At 30.7% G+C, this 17,046-nt stretch overlaps 5 protein-coding genes across 5 annotated transcripts; all 5 read left to right on the top strand.

The window, feature by feature from the left end:
• The first annotated feature begins 309 nt into the window (after positions 1 to 309).
• LOC126677030 (uncharacterized) lies at positions 310 to 1,166 on the top strand. The gene has a single exon (XM_050371457.2). The coding sequence runs from the start codon at positions 539 to 541 to the stop codon at positions 1,037 to 1,039; it is 501 nt and encodes a 166-aa protein (XP_050227414.1). The 5' UTR covers positions 310 to 538; the 3' UTR covers positions 1,040 to 1,166.
• A 4,813-nt stretch (positions 1,167 to 5,979) lies between these two features.
• On the top strand, positions 5,980 to 6,711 carry LOC126678578 (uncharacterized). Its single transcript, XM_050373472.2, has one exon. The coding sequence runs from the start codon at positions 6,086 to 6,088 to the stop codon at positions 6,602 to 6,604; it is 519 nt and encodes a 172-aa protein (XP_050229429.2). The 5' UTR covers positions 5,980 to 6,085; the 3' UTR covers positions 6,605 to 6,711.
• A 1,033-nt stretch (positions 6,712 to 7,744) lies between these two features.
• On the top strand, positions 7,745 to 11,904 carry LOC126677028 (uncharacterized). Its single transcript, XM_050371454.2, has 5 exons — positions 7,745 to 8,450; positions 9,482 to 9,518; positions 10,047 to 10,283; positions 10,357 to 10,404; positions 11,296 to 11,904. Exons 1-5 carry the CDS (start codon positions 8,155 to 8,157, stop codon positions 11,698 to 11,700), a joined length of 1,023 nt encoding a protein of 340 aa, XP_050227411.1. The 5' UTR covers positions 7,745 to 8,154; the 3' UTR covers positions 11,701 to 11,904.
• Positions 11,905 to 12,495: 591 nt separating this feature from the next.
• On the top strand, positions 12,496 to 13,780 carry LOC126677029 (SKP1-like protein 1A). The gene has a single exon (XM_050371455.2). It carries the CDS (start codon positions 13,041 to 13,043, stop codon positions 13,545 to 13,547), a length of 507 nt encoding a protein of 168 aa, XP_050227412.1. The 5' UTR covers positions 12,496 to 13,040; the 3' UTR covers positions 13,548 to 13,780.
• A 2,681-nt stretch (positions 13,781 to 16,461) lies between these two features.
• LOC126678577 (SKP1-like protein 14) lies at positions 16,462 to 16,944 on the top strand. Its single transcript, XM_050373471.1, has one exon. It carries the CDS (start codon positions 16,462 to 16,464, stop codon positions 16,942 to 16,944), a length of 483 nt encoding a protein of 160 aa, XP_050229428.1.
• The last annotated feature ends 102 nt before the right edge of the window (positions 16,945 to 17,046 follow it).

The raw sequence follows: 17,046 nt of genomic DNA, 5'->3' as shown, positions 1-17,046 counted from the left end.
TCGACTTATTTTTCGCTTCAGATTGGTTTAGACTAAAAATGAACCAAATCTTTTATTTTTCAAACCGAATTAAATTACAAACTATAATGTTAAATTAGATTCATACCAATTCTACTTGATTGGATAGCATTAAACCATACCCCATAATGTCATTTTTTTACATTTTTATCATTGGAAAGGGAAATTTTTAGCAGAATTTTATCAAAACACGTATCATTTGAATTATTTTTTAATTTTTCATTAACAGTCCAAAATGTAATAAAATAAAAATGCAATTATTATCCTTAAGTTTAAACCCAAAGAAAAATCACATTCGATCCAGCAAGAAGCATAAGTTCCAAAACAGTCAGAGTCTGCCAAATGTAAAGCGCACATAAAACACCTAATAACAGAACCTCCCACTCCAATATAGACACTCACTCACACCCATCCCTTCAATATTCCAAAATTCTATTCAATCCATCACCAGCCCTTCATTTCCTTCTCTCAGATCTCACTTCTAATCCAATGCTTCCAATTCCAACAAATTGATTTCAAAATGTCATCACTCCACAAATTCAAGGTTTTAGCATCTCAATGTGCAGTGGTCTCCGGAACCCCAACTCACAGTCCAACCACTAGTCCAGTCATCCATCTCCGCCGCCGCAAGACTCTCCGTATGCTCCTCTCTCGCACTCCCGATCATCAATACAATCGCTCCCGCCTCCCTCGCCGCGACGATCACCGCCAATCTGATCTCAAGAAAGATCCGCCGGAAAAGAAAAGAGTTCGGAGAAAATTAAAAGATTTGTTTGTATCGTCGCCGCCGTTAGAAGATAAAGAGAACAATAATAGGAGTAATAACAGCCAAGATGATGATGGAAATTTAGATTCGTTACCGGTTGTAGATAATGGCGGAGGCGGCAGCGTTGGCGGTGGTTTTAGAGGTAGATTCGCTTCTAGACGCGTCGGCGGCGGATTGAGACCATTGTCTGGTACGTTAAGGTATAGATTATTGAGAAGAGCATGGCGACCGGTGCTGGTAACGATTCCTGAGTAATTTTTTTATGCTGGATAAATTGAAAATAATTTCCATTTTTTGCTAAATTAAGGATTAATTTCCTTTTTTTCTGTTCATAGATTTTTGTTTTGATTAGTTATTTAATTTAAAAAATATTTTCGATAAACTCGGAGTGGAAAAGATTTTTTGAGTCTAGCTAACTTGCGCCAGACGTTACTATTGCTAACATAAGCATGTATCAGTAAACAAAACGGCCGAAAGTTGGGGCGTAGTGTGCATAGAGCGCAATTTAGCGCAAATGCTAGATTTTGAAGTGAAAGCAGGCGTACTTTAACGTCTAATGATGATTAATTTAGGAAATTTTATTTAGTTGGCTTATATTTGAATTTTTTTATTTCTCGATAAGCAATGAAGCCAAGGAGATGATTGCCGATAAGAAAGACCAAGAATGTGCTTTTTGTTATAGTAATATATTTGTGGAGATTAATTTGAATTGATGGAATACTTATTTAATCTGATAAATTAAATGGTGTGGGTGGGGTATAAGAATTGAAGATGTTATAGATGATGTAGGACAAAATGAGGACAGAGATATCATATGAGAGAGTTAATTTATTTTAGGCTTAATTCCTTAAAAAAACCCCACCTTGCACTTTTTCTTCGTTTATACCCTGACCTTGTAAAAACATCATTTGTACCCAATTTTGGATTTTTATGTTTCATCTCTACCCAAAAGTATTAAATTGTACTTTTTCCATTTGGAAAAGAGTTTAAAACATATTTTTTTCTATTTTAAAATATACAAATAAATCCTTAAACTTAAAAAATAATCAAATATATCCAAATAATTAATTAATTTTTTTTAATTTGATAAAATAATAAAAAATTAAAAAAAATTATTATTATTTTTAATTTTTTGTCGGAAATATTTTTAAAAAAAATTAAAAAAAACTCGAAATATTTTTTAAAAAAATTAAAAAAATTATTATTATTTTTTAATTTTTTGAAAAAGATGGTGTTTTTGTATTATTAATAATATTAATATCTAATTAGTATATAAGTTAAAAATGAAGGATTGTTTTAAACTTTTTTTCAAATGAAAAGAGTACAATTTAATGCTTTTGGGTAGAGATGAAACATAAAAACTCAAAATTGGGTACAAATGGTGTTTTTACAAGGTCAGGGTATAAACGAAAAAAAAATGCAAGGTGGGGGTTTTTTAAGGAATTAAGCCTTTATTTTAGTATAAAGTTGTGTCCACAGAATAGATTCCATGTGTTGGTGGTCAGTGATGGATGTTCTATAATTGTGTGTTATAGGATTATTATTTTTATGAGTTGTATTTTTGATGGAAAATGCCAAAAGCGTTGTGTCTTGTGTTTTCTCTTTGTTTTACAAACTTGGAACATATTAGATTGAATAAATTCATTATATAATTGTTTTCGGATTACAGAAATTGGAAGCAATAGCTTTTGTTTCTTAGGCGAAAATATAAGTTTCTTTGTTTCCTTAATTCGAAGAAGTATTTTTAAAATAATGTTTCGATGTGTAAGAAAGACAAAGGAGTTATAGATCAAACTTTTCTGCAAATGAACAGAAGAAGAGGTTCGGACTACTAGAGTCTCGGATGTTAAATTTAGCAGTTAATAAAGTAACAAACGCGGAATTTGAACTCATGATCTTTCACTGGCCAATGAAAACATTAGAGATCACTAATAACTAGAAAGTTGATTGTAATTTTGTTTTTTAGAGTGTATGTTATGCTGGTACTATATACTATTTTTTTTTGTTACAAGAAGACGAGGTAAAGCACAATTAAAGAACTACACGCTACGACTATACGGAATGATGAAAACCGTGAAACAACCTCTAAAGTAAGATGGTCGAAGGGTTGTCACAAGTAATGAACCCAATCATGTTCTCGTCACTAAAAGAAGCGAGATGGTCTGCTGCAAAATTAGCTTTCTTGTAATATGGCAAACTCGAAACTCTCAGTATTTAGCAATAAGAGCTCGAAAAGCTGATAAAAGGTTTGAGAAGTGACTCACATCTGAATCATTGTTGATCTTGTCACACGATAGCTTATTATCAATCTCTAGAATAACCGATGAACTCCAAGGTTCCAACTCATTTGAAGACTGTATAAAACACCTCCGAGCTCCGCTCTAAAAATTGAGTCAATTTCGATCGTCATAGAAAAGCTACCTAACTATCCTCCAAATAAATCATAATTTGATGGTATTTCAACTTCCACTTTATAAATTAAGGTTAGTGCTGCCCCAAATAAATCATCAATTGTTATATATTTTTTTAGAAAAATCTCTCTAATAATTAATATTCCTATAGAATCTATTTTAAATTTTATTAATTATCCGACGTGGAACGAAGTTGAGCGAAATTATTGGAATTGTTAATTGAATTTTAACTATTATAGTGTTAATGGGTGGGTTGGGGTCATACAAGGTTATAAAGGTATGAGTATCCATATAAAATTAAAACAGGTTATAAAATAGATAGATTACCCATTTATGACTCTACCTATTTAAACCCGATCTAAACCCACCCATTTGCCGTCTCTAACTGGAACAATGTTTGTTCTTAAGTATTCATTAAAAACATCAAGCATGTCCAATTTTTTTATCAACTCCTCTGATTATATATTTATCCACGATTAAATTATTCAGTCTTACTCTTTCGAATCAAAATGTAGTAAAACGTAAATGCAATTCACAAATAAATCTTTACAAGTCAAAAAAATGAGTAGCAATTTTCACAATTTATTCAAAATTATAATGCAATAAAACTTTAACACCCTTTCAAGAATTTTTCTCATTACACACAAAATTCAGTGACTTTCAAAATTTATTATCTGTGAAATTCACACTATTTTATTTTAAACTATTGGACTAAGTAGCACGGAAACGGAAACGGGAAACGGAAACGATACGAAACGGACACGGAGAAACGAAAGTTTTTCAAAATGAAGGACACGAAACGTGGGGGAAACGTGTAAATAATAAAAATGTAGGGATATATTTATAAAAATATTATTTAAATATTATGATAATTATCAAAATAATTCATTTTAATATACTAAATATTTTAAATTTTATAAATATATAAAAAATATAATATAATTCAACACAAATAAATATATTTGATGTATTGTGGGCAATGCGAATGTAAAATTTGTGGGTAACTAGTTAGATTTTTTTATTTGTGGCTAATAATTTTAAATTTTTTACAAATTTTAATTTTTATTATTTACAGAAACGGCCCGAAACGTTTCGTATGGGTGTCCAAGAGTTTCCGGTTTCCGAAACGTTTCTGAAACGGGAAACGCAACTTTGTCGAAGTTTCCGTGCTTCTTAGCTATTGGAGATGCCCTAAATATGTAATTTTAACGTGGGCTAAAAAAAACAAGCAAGAAAGTTCATAAAAATCAACAAATCTTCAACATCAACCTTGCTAGTTTTCCTCATTTCTTTCAAACAGGCGTCCATAACTTCAATAATTGCCTTTTGTATTCCCATCATATACTAATTACTCAATCCTACTCACCTGAAACTTAGGCCAAAGGTGCAGTTCCTTCCTTTGTATAGAGTGCCTTCATTATCCTCTCCGTTTTAGGAAATCCCATCACCATAACATGAGGCTTAACAGTGAAGGCACGAATATAGATATTTTGACATTGACTTGGGATTTTTAAAATCTGCACAACGAAAGCTTCCATTAAAGTTTCTGATAAAGCGTGAGCGTTTAAAATAATCAATCCAGAAATCACTCTAATATGAATTCTAATAGCGAGAAGATGAAAATTGATGATATGTCATTATTTGATTCGTTCTAATATGTTACTATCTGATTGCCAATTCAACGATACTCGATGTATAAATTTGAAAAAAATTAAGGCCTAATTACTTAAAAACCACTCACCTTATAACTTTTTTTCATTTATACCACGACCTAGGAAAATTTTCAATTGTACCCTATTTTCGATTTTTATATTTCGTTTGTACCACAAGAGCATTTTTTTTGATAATTTAATTAAGTTAAAGATGAAAATATTAAAAATAAGATACATAAATGATTAACATTAACGTTTTATTAGAATATAGGTTAAAAATGAAGGACTAATTTAATTTTTTTTTCAAAAAAAATAGGTCAATTCAACTCATTAGGGTAGAGATGAAACATAAAAATCAAAAATATGGTACAATTGAAAATTTTCCTAAGTCATGGTATAAATGAAAAAAAGTTACAAGGTGGGTGGTTTTTAAGTAATTAAGCCAAAAATTAATATATAGTTGGTATGAAAATGACGATTTTTAAACAACGTGATTAAAATGACAAAAGATGTAAATTTTGTGAATTTTTATGTCATTAATTCTTTTATTATTTAGATATTGTAGTGCTACAAATTATATTTTAATTTATTTTTGATGAATTGTATTTTAATTTGTACTTTATTTATTTATCATATTAAGTAAATTATTTTCTTTCTGAATTTTTTTTATAAAATTATAAATTATTTTCAACTAGGAAAAAAAATTTACATAATAAAAATTTACTTATGTTATCTAAAAGACCTTGCATTTCATTTTATTATAAAATTAGTTAAATAAAATATTAAGTTTTGTTTTTTAAAAATTTCATAAAAAGTCTATATTATTTTAAATAAAGATATATTTCATATCTATATATTTTATATAATGGTGGTATGAGTATTTTTATAATTATTAAAATTTTGTATATAATTGTTACATTAACAACTTTTAAACTATTAAAATATAATATAATTTAAATTTTATAATTGGTAAACGAGTTAATTTTAATTAATTTAATTTTGTATTCATAATAAAATATTAATAGACTATATCATTTGAAAAAATAAAAATAAAAATTCTAAATAATAAAAATAAAACTTGTAATAAAATATGAAGATCAAAGTTGCATTGTGTTGTCACATTATGTGTTATTCCGATAAGCAACCTATCCACATTTGTCACATTTGTGGTTGTAGTACTTTGGTTTCATTACTCTTATAAACTCCACTTAAAGGCTAATAAAATTGCTCTAGTTTCTATGGATGCATCAAGAATTTCACTCCGCCCGTTCAAGCTGTCCGATGCGGACGATCTCTTGAAGTGGTTCGGGGACGAGAGGGTGGCAAAGAATACAAGATGGGACGCCATTAGCTCAAGGGAAGAAGCATTAGCACATCTTGAAAAAGTAGCCATACCCAATCCATGGCATTATTCCATATGTTTGGATGACCGTTCGATCGGATACGTCGCCTTTTGGCAAGGAACACTTCCCTACGACAAATACAAAGCAAACGTGGGATATGCAGTGGGTGCAGAGTATTGGGGACAAGGGATCGCAACAGTTGCAGTGAAGAAGGGTCTGTGTAGAGTGTTTCAAGATTTTCCTAAGTTGGCCAGAGTGGAAGCTTATACTTTGGTGGACAATGGCAGATCTCAAAGGTTGCTACAGAAACTTGGATTTGTAAATGAAGGTCTGTTGAGGAAAGTGTTTTATTATCAAGGTGAAGTTAGAGATTTTCTCATCTTTAGTTTCCTCTCTACTGACCATATTCTGTGACCCTCTTTTATATCATGTCACTAGGTATTGTGCGGGTGAAATTAATTTATTTTTATTTTTTAGAATGTTAATTTTTTTGGCAAAATGAACTTATTTATTAATCAAAACTTTAACGTTTTTGCCTAATATACCACGGTCTATAATCTTGTCAGTTTGATCAAAAATCTTTCAAATCTTTGTCAAATATACCCACGAATCATTTGCAACTGCATGGCGCGAGATTATATAAGCCGCGTAAATAAATTTCTGTACATGTAGACAAATAATATTGCACCACATCAGCTCAAAACAAGTTATGGGATATTCGACAAATAACGAAAAAATGATGAATCAAACTGGCAAGATTTAAAAGTTATTGTATATTTGGTAAAACTACTAAAATTGTGGATATATGTCCATTTTACCAAAAAGTTTATGTGTATTCAAGTTATTATCATTTTATTGCGTTGTTAAAGTATTGAATTTTGATAAAGTACCGTATTGCTTTGGAAATTCATTAGGTATTAGAATTAAGAGAGCACTGAACTATCTGAATATTTTTGTTACTGAAATTTTTATCCATTCAACCCAACATCACCCCGAACATGCTGTGGATTCATCAACATTGAGTACTTAATAATTACTATATTTGATTTTGAGTTTTTATTATGCCTTCATCTATCTCTTTTGTGATTGCTTCATTTGTGGCAATGAATAGCTAATTTCCCTGTGAGGATTCACTACTAGAATTAAAAATCCGTCGCTAAATAGCCAAAATTCGTCGCTAAGTACGTTTAGCGATAGAATCAGTACGTCGCTCAGTAATTTGTCGCAAATTTTTGTAGCGACAGAGAAAAAAAATTAGCGACGGAAATTTTTAAAAACTAGTGACGGATTTGAATCCGTCGCTAATTTAAAAAATAATTTTTCATAATTTTCCTACAGTTTAACCATTTTTTTCATTTAAATTTAAATCGATAATACCATAAATAAAAGGAAAATTCAAGCGACACATCACCACACTAAAATGTTACACGTCAGTTTCCTTTCCTTACAAGGCCCACATACAAGACAAAGAGACAGTAAATGGGTCCCATCTTCCATACTCACCAAAACACGTTAGTGTTAGATTGTTAGGTTTCTGTACAGTTTGATGCTCACTACTCTAATTATACTCTTCCAATAACGGCAAACCACAATGTCGTTTTGCTTTTCAAAATTTCAATTTACAATCTGAAGTCACTCTCAGGCCTCGATAAAAATTTCAAAACGACAAGTAAAAACACCTCATTTTCTAAGTCCCATAGCATAAAACGTTCAACAACATGTCATTTCTTTGACACGCTTATCCTTTCAACATTCACCCCACGCGCCGCCTTATTTTACTTCACGCGCCTCCTCCTCACTTTCTTCTTCTTTTTTAAATCTTTTTTCTCTCTCTTTTTCCACTTTAGCATCCACTTTCTCTTCTATCTTTATATCTTACAAAAAGATCTGTACTTTTCTTAACTATTATTTATTGATTTTAATTTTTTTATGAATACAAAGCTTTTGATGATAAGTAGCAAAAGATGGGCGGAGTTACGTCGTCAATCGCCGCAAAGTTCGCTTTTTTCCCGCCTAATCCGCCTTCTTACACTGTAGTAGCCGACGGCGTGCAGCTGGTTATTCCGGAACTGCCGAGAATTGATGACGTGGATGTGTTGAAGCTTAGGACTAGAAAAGGAAATGAAATAGTAGCGGTACATATAAAGCATGCGAGAGCAACGGCTACTCTGCTTTATTCTCATGGAAATGCAGCTGATTTAGGTCAAATGTTTGAGCTTTTTGTTGAATTGAGTAAACGACTCCGTATTAATCTCTTGGGGTATGTATGAACTATGAACTTTTTTAAGTTTTGATTTGATTTTTTCGTTTTCATTTTTGTTTTTAGTTCATTTTTGTTGTTTTGAAATTGTTTATCGTTTGCTTAATTTAGTAACTTAAATTAGTGTCGAGTTTCTTTGGAGTCCTGATTTTTAGAAGTGATTCCTATTGAATTAGGTTTTGTTTTTGAACCCATCTCACATGGTTGCCAGCTAACTTCGAATTGTGGTTTGGACAGTCAATCACGTGAATGACTAATGAAGTAATGTTTGAACAAGCTGTGAACATGCTGAGAGATGTTTAGCTGCTCTATATTTCGATTTGTTGGTTTGTTGGTATGGTCCCTAAGTTAACCTTGATGATGAGAAGTCGAGACTTTTTCTGCAGAATCTGTGTATTTTGATTGTTTGGCGGTCAATCATGTGCTGTGATGGAGTTATTCTCGATCACGAAACTGTAGCGTTATATTTTTGTAGAGGTTTCAGCTGATTTAATAGCTGGCAGTTGTTTATAGTGAGCAGTTATGTAGATAATTTTGTTGATACATTTTGATTTAAGCTTAAGGAGCGTGTTGAATACATGTGACTAAGGTACAGTTTCGGTTCAGCATATTTTGTGTTATATGTTACTGGCTTCATAATGACCAAATAAACCAGAAACTCGTAGGAGTTAAATCGGACTGGCAATTGTTTATGTTGTTGTGTTCTGATACTTAAAGCTTAAGCATAGTATGGTATTCATTTACTGGTCATGTTTAATGCAATACCATTATTTCTAGTCCTTTGTATATACCACTATTGGTAAGAAATAAACTGTTAGTAGTTTCTTTTTTTGTTTTTGACAAAAAGTGTGTTTCTTTAGTGTTTATGATATGTCTTCTCTTTATTGACACTGCCTGTCACAAAGAAACATATAAACTGTTGCAAGATTAAAAATAGATCACACTCAGAAATGGATCAACTATTTGAAACGATCATCATCTTTGTTTGGCTATGGGCTCATTTCTTCTCCTTTGTTCATGTTTTTGTTTAGGTATGATTACTCTGGCTATGGACAGTCAAGTGGAAAGGTACGCTATTAAGTTAATCATGATGTTATTAGAGCGTTTTCCGTGCTTTATTAGCTTTACCGAATTCATGTTCTTTTTTTATTATCATCTTCATGAAATTCTTATGACTTTTTTTTATTTGCCTAAAGTTTTGAAGCATATTAGTTCTTTCATTTTATTTTTGTTTATGATTCTCTTTAGGTTCCATAATTTTTGGAACTTCAATTTTCATTTTGATTTCAAATTATGGATTCAATTAGTTTGTCTGCCTTTACTTATCTGACGATTTTGGCATTTTAAACTTTGGTAGAATGAATTGCATAAAATATTTTTTTTACTTCACGTGATGTTAAGAGTTGTGCACGGAAAATTTGGTACAATGTTGATTTTCAATGTAAATAGGGAAGTTTGACATGATAAATCCACCCACAACTATGTGCCGCTATACAACTTCCAGAGTTGCTTCTTGTGCATAATGATTAACTTTGTTTAATTATCACTCTATCTGGTGTTGGTCTGACATAGGAAGTACTTCTATTTTTGAACCAGCCAACTGAATGTAATACATATGCGGATATAGATGCAGCATATAATTGCCTCAAAGAACAGTACGGGGTTAGAGATGAACAATTAATACTTTATGGCCAATCTGTTGGCAGTGGACCCACTGCTGATCTTGCTTCACGATTACCAAACTTGCGAGGTGTGGTTCTACACAGCCCAATCTTGTCTGGAATGAGGGTATTATACCCAGTCAAGAGGACATACTGGTTTGATATTTACAAGGTAATATTTGTGATGATGGTTCTATTGGATAGTCATAGTCCCTTTTGATTCTCGTCTGATTTTTTTTTTTCAGAACATTGACAAAATTGGAATGGTGAACTGTCCTGTTCTGGTAATTCATGTAAGTATGTTGTCATTTCTAATGTCCATTATTTTGTTTGTCCCTTGGGACAGATCTTTTGCGATGAATATTTAAATGCAGGAAGCCTTCCTGACTGTTTTGTGTTCTTGTGTTAAATATGCATAATCTTTATAGTATGGATGCAGAAAATCTTTTATAAAGTAGCATATTTGTGAAGAAAATTTTCTGTCACGTCATAATTTGTTATAATTTTGGCATCATAGTTTGCAGAAATTTATGATTTTTTGGGGGGATTATCCTATTGCTGCATATAGCGGTGTTCCAAATCAATAGGATATGTGCTATTTTTTTGTAGTAAGTTGTGGGGTATTGTGGCATGAATGATCTGATAGATAAAGATGTTTAATGTAAGTTGACTAGGAATGCAATTTTGCTGGGTGCCGAATCACATTCATTGTTTGAGGATGAAATAATTAATCCTTCGACATATGTGCGATTGCATTGAAATCAACTTGAAATTTGGTATCAAGTAATATTCAGAAAATTATGAAAGAAATTTCATTTAGTGCTTGGTCTAGGTGGTTCCTACATTGCTTTATCTGTCACATCATATCTTTCTGTTCACATATAACTCTTGTGATTTCCCAAGCTCTATTTGCCATGCATTTAAGAATAGGATCAATATGAACTTGTACATAAGATAATCTATGATCCAAAATATTGTTTGCTCTCTCTTCCTTTGTATTGATTTGATTTTCTGCGAATTTTACGAGTGACCTCTGCATGTGGTGTCCTTACACTTCAATCTGTAGCCAGTAAGATACACAAATCATTTTGGACAATTTTGTTAATGGAAATGTTAGTTATAACTATATTTTGACTGAGATTAGCGACTGAACTGTTATCAATATTATTCCTTTTTCTCTCCAGGGAACAGCAGATGAAGTTGTTGATTGTTCCCATGGGAAACAGCTTTGGGAACTTTGCAAGGAGAAGTACGAACCACTGTGGATAAGTGGGGGCGGGCATTGCAATCTCGAGCTGTACCCTGAATTCATCAAACATCTAAAGAAGTTTGTGTTATCACTAGGAAAATCAAAATCAGCCACCGGTGGTGGTAAAAGAACTGCAGACGAAGCAGAAAAACAGAACAAAGTATCTGAGAGTGGGACATCGGATACCTTTGAATTGGGCGCCGACCTTCCTGAAATTTCTAGAAACAGTTTAGACAGTAGACTTGAGAAGTCTAAGAAGCCGAATAAACCCGAAAAGTCAAGGATGAGCATGGACCGTGTGGATAGGTTTAGGAGAAGAAAAGGGTTGTTGGTCTGGTGACTGATTATACCAAGAAGACTGTCTTCAACACAATATGTGCATGGGAATGCCCGAGAAGGTAATTTAATTTTCATCCTTGCTTTTGTAACACACAAGAATTTCGTTCAAATTGTTAGATTTGACTGTAATTTTCCACATAAATCTCATATTTGTATGTATCTTTAGAAGATAAATTAAAAAATCAAGCCAAAATCGTGATTTTAATACTTTACCCTTTTTCTCCTTTCCTGTTGGGGATCTGTAAAAACCGATGCTCATCTGAAGATTAAAATGATGCATTTTCACTAATAATTGTCCAAAATGTTCTTAATTTAACATAGTTTCACGCTTAGTTGTAGCTTCAGTAAACGCCACTATATTGTGCTGTGATTTATAAGTGCACGATAATAAAACATAGGTAGTTTTTTTTAGGTTTAATTGCACCAAAAATCACCAACTTTTGTGTGTTTTTGGTATTTAACATAATCTTTTTCTCTTGACATAAAAAATCACCAACTTTCATTTTTTAGCATATTTATCTACGGGATGTGAAACGGCGTCATTTTGTGCTAAAACGGCGTCGTATTGCGCTTAATTTTTCAAAGGAAACGGTTATGTGGACGAATATGCCAAAAAATGAAAGTTGATGATTTTTTATGCCAAGAAAAAAAAATTACGTTAAATACCAAAAACGAAAGTTGGTGATTTTTGGTGCAATTAAGCCTTTTTTTATTATATATATATATATATATATATATATATATATATATATTTTAAAAATAGTGAATTATATGATACAGTTTTATTGATTAAATATGAAATATTCAAAATTCATATCAAAATAAACAAACTGCATCTAAATCAGAATAATATTTTTATTGAAGAAGTGGGTTTAAAGGTCTGTGAGTTAAATTATCTGAATTTGATTGTGAATAATATTTTTGTCCAAAAGGGGTTAATTGTCCATAAATGTCAAGTTCATAACTAATTTGCTCAAAAAATTAATTTATGTGTTATTGCTCTTTGCTTACAAGTTGAGAGAGCAAATTGCCATTAATTAAATCAAATAAGTGTAGGATATGCCTTGTTTTTATATTCTCTATATATTCGGAAGTTTGCTAATCAGGTATTTCCTTGGCTGTGGAATTCTCACATATTCAGAAAAACTAATTGAGAATTGGAATATTATATTTACGTTAGGTAATTAGGAAAACAAATTCATTTATGAATCAAATTCCCCAATAACTTCACGTCTTATAAAACTCTCTAATATAAATTCTCCATAAAAAACCAACAACCTTCTTTATTTCTGTCTCAAACCAAACTACTCTGCAAATTCTCCCTCTCAACAAAAAAAAACCATGGGATCCAACAAAAGAAAAACAACCATCACTCTCAAAACCTCCGACGAACTACTCGTGGAGGTCGAAAAATCAATCATAGAAGAGATGGAAACGATCAAGAATCTTTTAGACGATACTATCTCTGATCCAGGGACCTTGGCGCTGACCATTGTTCCGGTTCCTGAGGTATCATCCGAGGCGCTTGCCATGATAGTCGAATACCTGACGAAATCTGCTGACCTGAAAGCTTTGAAAGTTTCCAGGGAAAAGACCAAAGCCTATGGTACTAAATTTGTGAAGCGGCTGAACGATAGAGAGCTATTAATGGCGATAAGCGCTGTTAATTATCTAAACGTGAAGCATTTGATAGGGATGCTGCAGGATGCAGTGGCGGATCGGATCAAGAACAAGAGTGTGGAGTATGTGCGAGAATTTTTTAACATTAAAGGTGATTTTAGAGAAGCAAAAGAAAAGCAACTTCGCCAAGAAAACGAATGGGCATATGAGGGCGTTGATGAAGATTAGATTATAGTTTAAGTTTTTTTTTTTTTTTTAATTTAATCATTATTTATGTTTAGGTTTGTTCTTTTTTCTGGGTATTAATCTCATAAAATTATTATTTTCATTATTATTTATTATAATAGATTCATCATAAAAAAGATATGCACATCACAATATTCCATGACACCCATTGAGGATTTTGGGAAACATATGTTTAATAAAATTTATACATTTGAAATTTGTAAAATTTTAATTTATTGTGATTGATATTAAATATAAAATTAATGAATATAGAATAGTTTCAAAATAATATTTTATAATAGCAATCAATTACTCATTATTTTTTTTGACCTTTTCGTTTAGAAAATGTAATTTTACATAAAATTTGTGGATGATGGTTGATTTTCGAAATTCATAACTTTCTATCTTGTTTAACTATTGAAATTTATTTAAATCAATAAATTTTATACAAGACTTCATCTAAAACGATAGAGTGCAAATTATTGGGAGTGATGGTTGTTTTTGTTTACGGTATGGAGAATTATTGTTTATTTACGGTAAGGAGAATTATCATTTTTTAATATTTCAAGGTACAACTAAAACGATATAATGCGAAACGGGAAGGATTACAAGGTCGGGATTATTTTAAGGCATTTGGCCTAAACACAATTAGAGAAAGTGGTGGATGAAAGGCTTCTTATCCTCCTAACCTTTTAAAAAGATCAAATTGATAGCATTTGTATTTTTTTTGTAAAATTAAGTCAAATATTCATATTTTTAATTTATTTATTTTCACAACTTTTTTTTAATATTTATCATTTCCAATTACATCATAAATTCAATTTTTTCTACTAGTTCAACAAAGTACATAAAAAATACAGTATCCAATTTAATAAAATAATTCATAATAAAATATATACAATATTTTAATAATAAAAAATAAAATTACAGAGAAAATATAAAATATAAAATTAAGTTAAAAATATTCTAAAGATTTCAAAATAATTTTTTTAATTATTGTCTTTTTAGTAATGTAAAATCATAATAACTTATATAAATTTATAAAATATATTTTCATATTAGTAAGATATTAATAAAAGATCACTATGTAATCTTTTAAATTTTAATAAATAATGAGTGATAATCATGTATTATAATAAAAATTAATCTAAAAGTGATAATTTTATTATCCTAAAAGTAATTATGTAGCTTGAAATAGAAACTATAGACTAATTTGTTAAACATGTTAAATTTTAATTAAATTAATCCAATGATTCAAATTTATGGGCCTATTTAACCTTTTTCAGCAAAAGAATATCGTTTTTGAAAGGCCAAACACATATTTGGGTCCCTACACTATTATTTTTTTCCAACTTAAGTCCCCAAACTATAAAACGTTTAAAATAAGTCCCTGCAATATCAAAAGTCTCTGATTTAAGTCCCTCCGTGCCATTCCGTTAGAGAGTGAGATACAAACGCTTGACTCTGAGATTGGTTGTAGTTAAAATTTATGAAATTAAAATTTTGAGTCCTTACACTATAATTTTTTTACCATTTGAGTCCTTGCACTACAAATCTAACTTAAATTTTTAGTTACTCAAAATTAACTAATTCAAAATAAATTAATTTAGTTAAATAAAATAAATATTTTTAAAAATATGATATTTTGAAGATTGCGAGGTAGATGAACAGTTTTAATATATTTAATTTTTTTATAAAAATAAAAAATTAATAGTATAATGTATAAATAAAAAAAATTATTTTTATTTAATTAAATTAATAAATTTTAAATAATCAAAATTTTAAATTTAATTGCAAAAAATTTATTAATAGTTGGAGATGATTCTAGTTTTGGAAATGCTAAAAACATTTAATAACATTAAAAAGAAAAGAAAATAAAAATTATTATTAATATTATTTAAATTATGTGATAGAAGGATTTACAATTGATGTTTCTAATAGTGTAAGGACTCCATTTGGAAAAAAAATGATAGTGCAGAGACCAAAATAGCATTTTTAATTTGTAATTGTTAACGTCATCCACATTCCGTTAACTTGCACAATGATAGGGACTTAAAATAGATGTTTTTAATAGTGCAGGGATTTATTTTAAACGTTTTATAGTTCAGGGACTTAAGTTGGAAAAGAGTGATAGTGCAGGGACCCAAATATGTGTTTGGCCTTTTTGAAAGGATTTACAATCTCCTAGAGATTCGTGGCACATACGCAATCTTTTTTTTTTTTAAAGGATTCTTAATCAGTTAATCTCCTTGAGACTTGTGGCGCACACAGAAGATGATGCATTGATGCCCAAGACAAAAATGTTTAAATATTGTAAAAAAAAAAAAGTAAATTTAGATGTGTAAATTGTTATTATGAAAACTTCAGGCGTATAAGTCAGCAATCTGTTATAATTCAAGGGCATACAAAAACATATGGCTAATATATAATACTCTATCCATCCCATAAAAATTAAAAAAATGGAACTTTTATAAAAATTAAAAAATTCATTAACTATTATTAATTTATTAAAAGTTCTTATAATATTATTTAGAATTATCAAGAGTGAACATTCAATATCTTTTATTTCAAATTAACGTTAAATATGCATACTTTTTCATTTTTTTGAGTAATAAAAAAAATAAAATTTCAATTACTATTGCAAAATTTGAAAAATTGGTTGTTTTGAAGGTATTAGGATTGAAGTTGAGAGTGGAGGTAAATATTATGGCGATAAGTATAAATTTGGCAGAATTGTTGTTTCCTATTCGGATTAGAACACAATCCAACAACCAAAGCAAATTATTTCCTTTTTGAACAAGGAAAACAAATACTTCTTACCTCGCTAAGCTTTAAAACCCCTCTATATAATAAACCCAAACCAAACCCTAATTATTACTTCATCATCACAATCAAATTCCTACAAAACAATCGACGAATGGCTTCCCAGCAGAAAACATTCACTCTCATGGCCTCCGACGGCGAGCAATTCACCGTGAAAGAATCCGTCGCCACGACGATGGTGATCGTCAAGCATTTTATCGAAGACAACGACGACGACTGTTCGTCGTCGACGCCAATACCTCTGCCTCAGGTGTCGTCCCATACTCTGTCTCAGGTGATAACCTATATTGATCATTATCTTAATCTGAAAGACGCTAAAGCGGACGAATATAATGCGGAGTTTGTGAAGGATTTGAGCAACGATGACCTGAGGGAGATGATTGTAGCGGTTAATTATATTAATGTCAGGTTTTTGCTCGACGTTTTGAATATGGAGCTGGCTCATCGGATTAAGAACGAGACGCCGGAGTATGTGCGGAGCTTTCTTCGGATTGAGAATGATTTTACAGAAGCAGAAGAAAAAGTTGTTCGCAAACAGTTCTTGCATGCTTATGAGGACATTGATAAAGATTATTAGTTTTAGTCTTTGATTTATTTGTTTCAATGTTTTTTTTCTTCATCTTAGATATTATTAATTTCGAATTTGACTTTATCAGTATTTAATAGTATCTAGACAATT

Source organism: Mercurialis annua, linkage group LG4 (genome assembly GCF_937616625.2).
Source record: "Mercurialis annua linkage group LG4, ddMerAnnu1.2, whole genome shotgun sequence".
Lineage (NCBI taxonomy): Eukaryota > Viridiplantae > Streptophyta > Magnoliopsida > Malpighiales > Euphorbiaceae > Mercurialis > Mercurialis annua.
This window is presented reverse-complemented; position numbering and strand designations above follow the sequence as displayed.

Coding starts and splice junctions, on each gene's coding strand:
- LOC126677030 (XM_050371457.2), top strand. CDS start 539: ATGTCATCACTCCACAAATTCAAGGTTTTAGCATCTCAATGTGCAGTG.
- LOC126677028 (XM_050371454.2), top strand. CDS start 8,155: ATGGGCGGAGTTACGTCGTCAATCGCCGCAAAGTTCGCTTTTTTCCCG. Junction 8,451..9,481: donor CTCCGTATTAATCTCTTGGG/GTATGTATGAAC, acceptor GTTTTTGTTTAG/GTATGATTACTCTGGCTATG. Junction 10,405..11,295: donor GTCCTGTTCTGGTAATTCAT/GTAAGTATGTTG, acceptor TTTTCTCTCCAG/GGAACAGCAGATGAAGTTGT.
- LOC126678577 (XM_050373471.1), top strand. CDS start 16,462: ATGGCTTCCCAGCAGAAAACATTCACTCTCATGGCCTCCGACGGCGAG.
- LOC126678578 (XM_050373472.2), top strand. CDS start 6,086: ATGGATGCATCAAGAATTTCACTCCGCCCGTTCAAGCTGTCCGATGCG.
- LOC126677029 (XM_050371455.2), top strand. CDS start 13,041: ATGGGATCCAACAAAAGAAAAACAACCATCACTCTCAAAACCTCCGAC.